At 41.8% G+C, this 12,231-nt stretch overlaps 1 protein-coding gene, 1 long non-coding RNA gene and 1 pseudogene across 7 annotated transcripts in view; 1 reads left to right on the top strand and 2 right to left on the bottom strand.

Moving 5' to 3' along the window:
- Ccdc88a (coiled-coil domain containing 88A) overlaps positions 1-12,231 on the top strand; it is a 162,281-nt gene that overhangs the window by 131,886 nt on the left and 18,164 nt on the right. For all 6 annotated transcript variants that reach the window (XR_003736777.2, XM_028891525.2, XM_028891527.2 and 3 more), the window contains exons 22-23: positions 755-941; positions 9,581-9,726. Coding sequence is in view for 5 of the 6 variants with exons in the window: in XM_028891525.2 (XP_028747358.1) it covers positions 755-941; positions 9,581-9,726 (333 nt within the window). In the remaining variant the exon portion in view is untranslated. The remainder of the gene's footprint in view (positions 1-754; positions 942-9,580; positions 9,727-12,231) is intronic.
- LOC119088615 lies at positions 7,910-9,574 on the bottom strand. Its single transcript, XR_005092275.1, has 2 exons — positions 8,843-9,574; positions 7,910-8,038 (listed from the first exon to the last, which is right to left on the bottom strand). It is a non-coding gene; the product is annotated as an uncharacterized LOC119088615 (long non-coding RNA).
- LOC114708304 lies at positions 9,735-10,379 on the bottom strand (annotated as a pseudogene).

Genomic DNA, 12,231 nt, shown 5'->3' with positions numbered 1-12,231 from the left:
GAATTGAGTGAACTCTTAGGTATTCTGGACAAACACCACCTTGGCAAAATTGTGCTTTGTTCTCTGTGCCCCTTTTGTGGAATCCAATCTTAATGATGTAACATAAACTTGGCAGGTTACATCCAGTTTAGTGGAACAAATCCAGCTATCTGTATCATGCATGATAGCCCCCAAACTAAAAAAAAGTAAAATATTTTGAAGAGTTAGTAGGGTGTGGGGAAGTATAATGCTACAGGGAATACTTACGGCCTATAATGTCTTATTTATTTACTTTTTTTTTTTTGTTTTAAAACAATGTGTCAGTTTCTGTCCTTAGAGATCAATAAAACTTTGTTTTGAAGGTAAATTGTGAGAAGACAAAGAGCTATAACTTTATTTTCCTAAAGTGGTAAGTGGGGATTACATAAAAATTAACAATTTGCCACAATTACGGAAAGCTACATATGTATAATTTGTTTACTGCCTGTATTTCTCAATTTTCAGCCAGCATATTGGTTTAGTATTTAATACTGGATTGACTGATTAGCTTAACCTGATCTTTGTTCATTTTTAGTTTAGAGTCTGAAATTTCCATGAAATCATAACCAAATTGGTCATTTTTCCTTTTCATACTAATTTTTGGAGAAAAACTGATTATTGATCAATTAGTAACTGGCAAAAAATGTACATTTTCTAAATATGTCTGAATGATATTAACAGCATTTTCACATTGTGAAAACTATTGAAATATTTCTATTATGATTTCTAATTGTAGGTTAAATCACACATATTGTCAACTTTTAAAAGAAACTGAAATTTTGCAAACTGACCATAAAAATTTGAAAAGTCTTTTAAATAATTCTAAATTGGAACAAACAAGATTAGAAGCTGAATTTTCAAAGCTAAAGGAGCAATATCAGCAGCTGGATATCACATCTACCAAGCTAAATAACCAGTGTGAGGTGAGTGCCAACAGACTCAATCATTGTTTCTTCTTTTAGGTGTCACGGCATGCCTAAAAAGTAGTAAGTCGTATTACAATGATATATACTTGGTATAGACTTACTGGTGTGTGTAAAAGGATTGGTCACACATACTTAAAATTCACAAGTAATTAAGAAAAACTGTATTTATTTCATCTCCTTTCATTAATTGTTTAAACTTAAATGTCCAGATGCTTTCAAATTGTCACATTATGTGGTTGTTTATTGAAAAACGTTTTTGTACTTGTAGCATGAAATTATAAACCAGTAGGATGGAAAATTAGTTTGTAATCATGTACACTTAAATACCCAACAGAGCTCAGAAAGTTTAAAGCATTCATTCTACCTGTGATTTGAGTCTTAAAAATATTTATATAATTAGGATTCTTCTAGAATGAGTGAGAAACAGTCCTTAGTAAACAGCAAAACAATTAGGTAATACCGGAGGGGGTGGGGAGCCACATCTTAGGACTCCAGAACTCAAAAGAGTGGCATACAGAAAAAAGTCAAGGTGTACTTTAGTTTAGTAGCATGCTGCATTTGTTCCGTGCGGCTTCTCTGCTCTATTCTCTTCCCCTTCCCTGGTTGATACTGACTTGATTTGGAGCAGAGAAGTCATTGCAAGAGGGTGGAGAAAGTAAAGAGAAGTGCAGTTTTTCTTTTAGGTTTTTATTATTTTATGTATATGGGAGTTTTACCTTCTTTATGTTTAGTGCCTGCAAAGGCCAGAAGACATCAAATTCCCTGGAATTAGAGTTACAGATAGTTGTGAGCTATCAACTGGAAGCTGGGAATCAAACCTGGACTCTCTAGAAGAGCAGTCAGTGCTCTTCACTGTGGAGCCCCCATGTTTCCACAAATGTACCACATAATATTAATTTAGCAAATGTAAATAAACTGTCATAGTACAGTGTTGATAGTTGCTATGTAGAGATGGTGGTTTACATGTACTTAGAATAAATAATCATTCTTCCTGGTTTTCTGTATCATTTGAGAAGTTTCAAATGTTGGCTTTCTTTTTCCTTTGGGCAAGGGTAGATTATGAGGGATTGTTTACTGGTAGTTCTAGGAGAGCACAGGACACACTGCAAACCAGTAGCATTTCTGTTGGGAAGACAGACTTGATTTGGTAAAGAGTAGAGAAAATCCCTGTCTCTGAGAGTCATCAAAGTCAACTTTCAGATACTGGTTTAGGCAAATAGACCGATGAACTGGTGAGAAATCGAACTAGGAGTTTCAAGAAATGAGACAGCTACACTGAGTTTGGTAACATAACACATGTCCCTGATGATCTAGAAGGCTACTCAGCAAAGATTAGAGAGGGTGCAGGCTCTCTGCCCAAGCTGATTGTAATAATTTGAATAAAAGATTAGCCCTTGACTGGGTGTGAAATGATATTAAGATTTGGAGAGGTAGAGTCATTAACCTGTTGTAAGAGGCCAGTGTAAGTAAATTGGTTGCAACAACTCTGGGAGAGGTGTCCTGACTGCCTGGGGAGTCAGGCAACACCTTCAGCTGCTTAGGACAGCTCTAACGGCTGGAACTGCAAGGAGACAGTTCAACCCTGGAGGGCGAGGTATCCTGGACACCTCGAGCAACAACAGCTCTGCCCTGAAGGTGTCCTGGAGACCTGGAGCTGTTTAGCACAGCTCTGACTGCTGGAACTGCAAAGAAGCAGCCCAATCCTGGAAGGGAAATTTTTCTGACTTCTCAGGAAAGCCAGGCCTGGAACTGCTTCAGCAGGGAAGGGTCTCCTGACTGTTCAGGAAAGTCAGGGTATACCGGCTGTGATGGGGGATGGTCTCCCCACAGGATATAGCAATCCTGCTCCTCTCCTGGAGAGTCACTACAGCTAAGCTTTGCTCAACCCCCACTTAAGGGGGCTTCCTAGCAGAGCTCTGCTTCTCTGGCCTAAGATGTTGCTTCTTTTGCTTCACTCTGCAAAAGGCGAAACCCCTGCAGAAATGTAGCAATCTCCTCTGGCTCCTGAGAAAAGTGTTACTTTTTCAGCTCTCTCTTGCTCTGTCCACTGAGGGACGTCTCAGCAAGCTCTATGTCAGTGAATGAAGATCTTCACACCCAAAACTTTCGAGAAAGAGATTTATTTGGGAAGGAGGAGTCAAGGAGAGTAGCTGCTTCTACCAGGGAGGAGAGAACAGCCTTTTTTTCTAACTGATTAGGCAGGGTGGTTTTCACAGGATGCCTTGGGGGTGGAGTCAACCAGATGTTGACTTGGGGCCCAGGATTCTATGTCCTGCTCTGTGATTGGTTGTTTTTACAAGTCAGTTGGTCAGGGGAAGAGATGGCTCTGATCTGACTGAGCCAAACTGTGTTTCTTTCTGCCCTGATTTGAGCCATCTTTACCTAGGTCTGGGCTCCAGGGTCAGGGTGGTTTTCTTTAGCCAGCCCCTTTTCCCTACATTCCCCCCTTTTTTGTTTAGTAATAAACAGCTGGGGGTCAGAAAGGGTAATAAACAGCTGAGGTTTGAAAAGGGTAATAAGCAGCTGGGGGTAGAAAGGGGGTGAAGTTATTGTTAGACTGCTTCCTGCTGAATTGGGGTGTCGAGGTTCTTGGGACAGTCTTGACCTTCCTCAGGATGTAGCCAGGTTCTGCAGATCTCTGGCTTTGTCAATAGGGGCTGGTAATCCTGTAATGTTAACTGGATCAGAGTATGGTTAGAAATATTTTGAATCTGTTGCTGAAGAAAACTAGCAAAGAGGTTTATGAGGCAGGGTGCAATTAGTATGGCTAAGAAAAGGAAGAAAAGAGGGGGATAAGAAGGGTAGCATCCATTTCCATATCTGTGATCTATTAGTGATCCACTGGCTAAAGGTATCAAGCTGTTTCTGAGTTTGAAGATCCATTTGGAATTGTTGGGTCTTATCTTTCACTGCCCCTGACTGGTTGACATAAAAGCAACATTATTCCCCAAGAAAGAGACAAAGACCACCTCTTTCTGCTGTTAATAAATCTAATCCTCTCCAGTTTTGTAGTACTATGGTGGCCAGTGACTCTATTTGCTCCTGAAGAGTAAGGATGGTCTGAGCTACTCGTTGGAAATCCTGGATGAATTGTAAGGAAAGCTGATGGTAAATAGCTAGGGAAGTAGTCAGTCCTGCTGTTCCGGTGGCTGTACCTGCACTTATGCCCAGGGCTGCTAGAAAGGGCATTACTTAGATGGCTTGTTTGTCATGCCTTGCTGCTATGAACTTGGTGATGGGAATTGGCAAGGGTTCTTCACCAGGTACCACCCCTAATTTGGGAAACAGGAGTACCAGGGTACAAGGCCCAGACCACCTAGCAGGTAAGCAGTGATAAACTTGAGTACCACAGAGAACAGAGGCATTGTGAATGTTTGGACATAAGGGCTGGGTGACAGTACCATGGGTAATGGTATTATTGCAGTTTGCAGAATCCAGAGTACCCACAAAATATATTCCTGAGGAGTTAAGGCAGTCTGTAATACCAAAGAAAGGAATGTGAGAGAGATAAAGGGTAGTAGTGACATTTGGCTTGGAGCAATTAACAAGTGGTAAGGTCAGTGAATCTAATAGGACAATGGGTGAGGCCTAAAAATAGTAGGTGAACATTTGACCTTGGGGGGACACATAACCAGCATTCTCCAAAATGGTCAGCCTAAGCATCACTCAATAGTTGATATGTGGTAGTTAGGGTCTGAAACAAGAGATGGTGTGACAAGGAGGTAGGATCAAGAAAAGAGGGTACATTAAGGATGTAAGAGCCTTTGAGGAGCTTGGACTAATTCTACTCTATCCATTCCTAGGGACGGAGAGAGTGGAATGTGTGCCCTCTATAATTTGAGCATATATGGTGGGTGGATTTGATAGATGCTATAGTAAAGCTTCCCAGTGACTCCCATTTTCCAGTTGGAGTGCCATGGGTCCTTAATCAGAATGTAAAAGATTCTTCATTCTTCATAACAGGCAGAGTGTTTTCCTGCATATGCATTATGTTTCCAGCAGTCTCCAGACCCTACCACATGAGTGGTCTGGTTGAAATGCTGGGCATTGGTCTCTTGAATCTTAAATCTCCAAATGTAGAGTTTGATAGCAATATGAGTGAGTGGGAAGAGGTAGGGCACGAGCCTGATGTGGTGGGGCATGGGCCTTGACAGGTTGATGAGGTCTCATTATTCTGAGACCAGAGGCAGGCTGGTGGTCTGTATACAGTTTTGGGGGTTGTCTCTTTTCTGTTTGACAAGCATGGGTTAGAACTATCAGTTCAGCCTGCTGATTTGTGGTATGGACTGGAAGAACTTGTGTTTTGACCACTATGGTGTCTGAGATTATTATATATCCTACTCCACGTACTCCATCATATAGGAAGGCACTGCCATCTGTATACCATATATAAGTGGACTGAGGTAGTGTTCCTTCCTGCAGATGTATCGGATAGGGTAGTAATTCTTCTAGAGTTTCAATGCATGAGTGTGATGGGGAGTATTCCAGGACTGGTTGGGAGAGAAGATTTGAGATGTTAAGAGGTGGACATGGTTGAAAAGTCAGTGTTGTATTCTCTACCAATGCCACCTGAAAGGAGAGAACTTGAGAGGGAGGTAATGTTAGAAGGCCCTTATATGTTAAACGGTGTGACAGATGGTGAGGAGAAAGGACAGTAATGGGTGACCCAAAGGTTGGCTTCATAAGGAGCTTTCCTTCTGAGGTCTCAGGATCCAGGTTGGTACATTGTGAGAGGGCCTTTGTAAAGCAGTTGAGGAATTCAGATGGGTTTTCAGGTTTTTTTCTAGATGACCCTTTGGACTTCTTTATAATTTACTGCCTTAAGGACAGCCCTGCAGAGACCAGCTAGAAGGCAGGTTATAAACCTAGCTAGAATGTCCCCTGGGTTATTGTAATCCCATTCAGGCTCCTGGTCCGGGACTGCCCTAGTCCCCACTGGGTAGGTGTTATCTGTTGGATGGAGTTCGTCTGCATGAGCCCTAGCCTGCTCCCAGACTTGCCTGGGAGGAGATTGTTGGTAAGGATCATATAGACATCGTCAAAGGTAAGGTCATAGGATTGGGTAATGTACTGGAATTCTTTAATAAAAGTGGAAGAATTGGCAGTATAGGACCCTAACCTTTTTTCTATTTGGGAGAGCTCAGATAACAAGAAGGGGACATTTACCCTGACTAGACCATCCACCCCAGCAACCTCTCGCAAAAGTAGCACAGGGGCTGGTTTAGATCGGGGAGGTACAGGAGGTCCCAAGGTAGAGCGGGAACAAGTAGCGGGAGGACTAGGGGCTGCGGGTGAGCTGAAAGTGGGTGCCAGGGAGGGTTGACCTGGTGGATGACCTGTTTCTGAGGCCGGAGAAAGGGAAACTGAGGGGACTGGAGGAGAGGAAGCTGTGGACTTTGGCTTTGGTTTATACAGTGGAGGCTCATTAGCTGGATCAAAAGAAATTGTTTCATCCTGCTCTGACTTCATAGCTAGCAATAGCTGGGTGGGGGAACAGGAGGCACAGAGAGAAGGCTTGGAGTGAAGGTAAGAGAAGGCTTTTACATATAGGGTCTCTTTCCATTTCCCTGATCGCTCACAATAGTTGTATAGGTCCTGTATAATATTGGGATCTAGTGTGCCGTTATATGGCCATTCAGATTGATTATCTAAAGGATAATGAGGCCAAACTTCATTGCATAGGTGAACAAGTTTAGGGCCTTTCAAATCAGGAGCCAGGTTTAAAGGCTTGAGATTTTCTAGGAGGCATCCCAAGGGGGTGTGAGAAGGTATGGAGTGCAGGGCTCCCATGGATGAGAGGGGAGGAAATCAGTCATTTGCAGCCTGTAGGTGTCCCCTGGACTCAGGGAGGACCAAACAGGGACCAAGCTATCCAGAGGGTCGTCACCCAACCCAGCGGGGGTCCAGCTTAGCCTGGCTAAGCCAACAGAGAGACTCAGGTGCCTGGTACCAGGGCTTCGGTAGAAGTGAGCCGATGAGAGAAAACCGAGCTCTGAGGGAAAGGACTCATCCAAAGGAAATGGCTGAAAAAGGGAGACTTGTGTGGCTCCTTTTGTGGGAAGATGAAGAGCACAGGAAGGGATGCTTATGACTGCCTGATTGCAGCTCTGAGGATGGGTGTGTGGTCAGGTGAGGAGGGCCAGCCCTAGCCTTAAAGACCGTGACTGAGGTACCTCCACTTCCAAGAGTACTAGAGGGGTGCCGGACACTCAACAGTCACTTCCTCAGACCCAGGGAAACGTTTACACCAACCGAGAGGGGAACTCACCTAATTGCCGCTGTTAGATGGAATGCTGAACGATCGGTGAGCTGGAAGTTTGGGTAATTTAAATAAAAGATTAGCCCTTGGCTGGGTGTGAAATGATTTATCATTAAGATTTGGAGAGGTAGAGACATTAACCTGCTGTAAGAGGCCAGGATGAGAGTTAACCTTGGTAAGGAAGGTTGGTAACTAGAAGGCAGCACAGGAGTTTTTCTGAAGTACAGTTAACACTCTGTTTCTTGATCTGGGTTCTAGTTCAACACCTGAACACAACCTGTGACAGTTTACTGAACAATGTTACACTTAGATTTTTCTCTCTTTCTGACTGTATCTTTGTCACAATAATGCTGAATAACAGTGGAACTTCAGCGATGACGGGCAGTAAATGTTTCTTTTGGCTCAAAAAGATGCTGATACCCACTAATAGATAAGCCCAAAGGTGCACTTCTGCATCTTTAGTTGGAAGAGACACTGTAGGGCAGGTTGGTCTGTGGTGTTCTACACTCTCTTCTCTGTTCTTCATAATTTCCCACCTTCTAGCAGGTCCCAATACTCTGAGTAGAAACACACACAATGGCTAGGGCCTAGACTTGAAATTTTCATGTGTTATTTTCACTTTTTCTTGGCCAAACCTATTCCAAGTTCAAGAAAACACGTATATTAGTTATTTTTCTATTGTTGTGAAAAAGCATTGTGAACAAGGTAAATTATAGGAGAAAGTTTATTTGACCTTATAGTTCCAAAGGGATAAGAGTCTGTCATAGGAAGAATGCGTGGTAGCGAGCAGCAGGCATGGTGGCTTGAGCAGGATGTTGAGAGTTCATATTCTTCACTGTAAGCACAAAATAGAGGGGAGAACTGAGAATATACAAGATTTTGAAACCTCAAAGTCTACCCAGAGTGACAGTGATGTACTTCATCCAGTAAGGCCACATTTCCTAAACCTTCCCAAACAGTGCCACCAACTGGGGACCAAGTGGTGAAACATTGGAGCCTATGAGGACATTCTCATTTGAATCACTATAACAGGATATAGCTTTCACTGCTTGATAGTAGAATGAGAATTCATACTGCGAGAAGGTATAGATAGCAGGACTAGAGATGTAGCTCGGTTGATAGAGTTCTTACCTAGTATTCATGAAGCCCCCAGCATTGCATAAAGTAGGTATGGTGAGGTAGAGGCAGGGGAATCAGAAGTTCAGGGTCACCATCAGCTATATAGCAAGTTATGTGGCTGGGGCTACATGAATCCCTGTCTCAAAAACTAAACAAAACTTTAGATAGGGAAGAAAATGAATGCCTTCAGCTTTTTGACAAGTTTACCACCTTTTAATTTTATAACATGTAAATAGACAAAACAACAGAGTACTAAAGTCGTATCTACTGTTATGTATTATGTGTATTCAATATGTATATTCCTAAGTACCGTTCTTCCTGCTGCCTTTGATAGTTTTTTGTTCATTTGTTTATTTTCTCGAGACAAGGTTTCTCTGTGTAGCCCTGGCTGTCCTGGAACTCATTCTGTAGACCAGGCTGGCCTCGAACTCACAGAGATCCATCTGCCTCTGCCTCCCAAGTGCTGGGATTAAAGGCCTGCGCCCCCGCCACCACCGCCCGCCAGAGCTTAAATACTTACTTCCCCTTTAGAAAGTAGGAACACAGTAGTTGCTAGGCTTATGCTGCTTGTTTGTTGCTGCTGCTTTTAATTCAGATCTCTAGGCTGTTTCTAGATGGTTGGAACCTGATGCTGGGGCTCAGAAATCTACCCTAAAAGGAATAATAAGTTTTTAGAATAATTCCTTTGAGTTTTGTAAACTGTGGCTTAGCTAGGGTATATTTCCAGTTTCTGCTGACTTTTCACAAAAAGCCTAAAGTAACTGTTCATACCAATCATTGATTAAATTACTTTCTTCTATCAAGCTAACCCAAATTATTCGTAGACTTTTATGCTTATTTGAAAACATTGCTTGGGAAAAGGATAAGCTGTATTAAGTAACTACCATGTTACAACCAGGTACTTTATTTACCTAAATCCTTGGGGTAATATTGGCAGGATAGAAGCCATCCTTATTGTATAGATTTGAGAATTAACTATCCTATTAAGCATTTACTTCTTAGCCACTAAAGTAGAAGGTAAACTATTTGAGTGTAACTTTTGAACAGATCTGAAGATAGAAAGCACTGATTTTGGAACTAGATATAATTGACCCAATATTTGTAAGACTTAATGTATACTTACTAACATGTAATTTAGCATAGTGTCTGTGTTCTGATCAAGTGAGTCTCCGTGAAATACTTAATACATTTTAGATGTTTCAGATGATTTGTGTAAAATGGAAACCTGTCTTCAAAAATAAACGTTTGTGTCTAACAGTTGCTTAGCCAACTTAAAGGAAATTTAGAAGAGGAAAATCGCCACCTATTGGATCAGATCCAGACACTGATGCTACAGAACAGAACGCTGCTGGAGCAAAACATGGAGAGCAAGGATCTCTTTCATGTTGAACAAAGACAGTACATGTAGGTACCAAAGAGTTTTGAATTCTTAAGTATTATTCATGATGTGACTGCTGTATCTAGTGGCAGAGAAAAATCCATGCCCATTTTACTTGATGTTATTTTATCATTGTTTTATTATGTATTTTTTTATTTAAAATTATCTTACTGCTTGAGTGCACAAGGCAAATTTATGGTGCTGTAGTGGACTGTAGAAAATTGGTATTTCCATTTGGGAGTGAGGACTCATTTAATCTTACAGTAATGAGTCAGTGAGTGAATTTGGCATTCTATCACAATCAAATGGAATTTAGCATCCTTATCCTTTCCATTCTTCTCAAGATAATGACAAACAGCAACTTCTTTCTCATATAAGTGGTAGTGATCCTCAGGAAGATCAGGAAAAGGCCTTTTAGACCTAAGATTATCAAGATTCTGTTACCAATCACAAATATATTTGGACAATACCATGTGAGTCCCTCAGGATCACGCTGATTTGTGAGGGAGTCTGGCCTTTCTTTGGCAGTTTATAGACCTGGTTTTTCACATCATCAGATACCAGTTTTCAGCCAGGTAAGGACCCTACCCCACAATAGGGCAGAACTGACAGGGACAGGTCCTTCCCAGGAGTAAGCATGAAACCCATGTTGGCAATATTCTGTCAGCCAACAAGTAACATTAAGGAGGATTATACTGTCTTAATAGGGATTTTTCAAATTTCTTATATCCTAAGTATTCTGCTAAAACCAGAATACTAACAAGAAAACATGTGGGTCTGCCCTAAGAGAATTATGATAAAAAAAAAAAAAGATACATGCTGTATAGGAGACCATGGTAAATGAAGACCACATGAGAAAAGGAAGAAACAAAATGCTAAAGAGGCCCACAGAAATCCACAAAGATACCCCCACAAAAGACTGCTGGCAGTGGTCAAGAGACAGCCGGGACTGACCTACTCTGGTGATGGGATGGCCAAACACCCTAATAGTTGTGCCATAAACCCCATCCAAGGACTGAGGAATCTGGATGCAGACATCCACGGCTGGGCCCCTGGTGGAGCGCCGGGAGTCTAATTAGCGAGAAAGAGGAGGGTTTATATGAGCGAGAATTGTTGAAGCCAAGGTTGGATAAAGCACAGGGACAAATAGCCAAACGAATGGAAACACATGAACTATGAACCAAAGGCTGAGGGGCCCCCAACTGGATCAGGCCCTCTGAATAGGTAAGACAGTCGATTGGCTTGATCTGTTTGGGAGGCAACTAGGCAGTGTGACCGAGTCCTGTGCTCATTGCATGAGTTAGCTGTTTGGAACCTGGGACTTATGCAGGGATGCTTGGCTCAATCTGGGAGGAGGGGACTAGACCTGCCTGGACTGAGTCTACCAGGTCAATCTCAGTCCTCGGGGGAGGCTTTGCCCTGGAGAAGGTGGGAATGGGAGGTGGGCTGGGGGAAGGGGAGGGGGGGGCAGGAAGGGGGAGGAGAAGGGAATCTGGCTGTTATGTAGAACTGAATGGTATGGTAAAATAAAATAAAATAAAATTTTAAAAAAATTGAACCATTAAAAAAAAAAGATACATGCCTATAGTCTCAGCAGTTAACAGACTGGGGTGGAAAGCCTGCTTGACTTTACAAGTTCAAGACTAATGTGGACAATACAGAGGTCTCAGATAAACCAGGCATTGTAGTCCTTGCCTTTCAGCAGCCCAACACTCTTGTGATAGTCAAAAAGATCAGAAGGTCCAGGTCATCCTTGGCATATAGGGAATCAAGGTCAGCCTGGGCTACATCAGACCCTATATCAAAATAAACAAACAAACAAAAAACTCATCTAAAGTCAAACAAAAAGCAAGAAATGCAGTATGTATTGTGTATAAGTTAATAATTCTAAAATAAAAGATAAATCCTAAGGGCTACATAAATGTAGGAAATACTAGATTACCTGTGTCTGGGAGATGCAAAATGAACTTCAAAAATGAGACGAGCTAAGCTGAGGCTCAAAGGTGCCAGGAAAGCACCGATGCAGAAATATGGAGATATGGTGAAAGTATATTATTATGATATAAAACCCAAAAAGTGTCTTTTTTCTTTCTCCCACCCCATCCTCATTGTGTGTTTTTAAGGCAGGGTATTGTGTAACCCCAGCTGACCTAGAACTCATTATGTACATCGGCCTGGCTTCAAACTGTGGGTAATCCTCCTTGAGTGCCAGGGATTATAGGCATGAATTGTCACACCCAGCTTAGTATAGCCTTCATCTCCATGAGAATTTCTTCAGATGTTTAAGATAGAAATATTTTCCCTTATATAGGTGCTTATTATATTTCCACAGTACTTTTTTGGTTATTATTATTGCTTTGGTATGTAATAGTCACTTATGTGTATATGTTGTCTTTTCTACTGTCTTACAAGCAAAACAACCTAACTATTCATCTTTATATAAACTTCATGCCTTCCTCAAGTAAAGCATAATTAAATAATTGTTGTGTAAATAGTGTTTTTTGGCGTTGAAAGCTTTTTAAAAGACCTTG

This window comes from Peromyscus leucopus, chromosome 10, assembly GCF_004664715.2.
Source record: "Peromyscus leucopus breed LL Stock chromosome 10, UCI_PerLeu_2.1, whole genome shotgun sequence".
Lineage (NCBI taxonomy): Eukaryota > Metazoa > Chordata > Mammalia > Rodentia > Cricetidae > Peromyscus > Peromyscus leucopus.
This window is presented reverse-complemented; position numbering and strand designations above follow the sequence as displayed.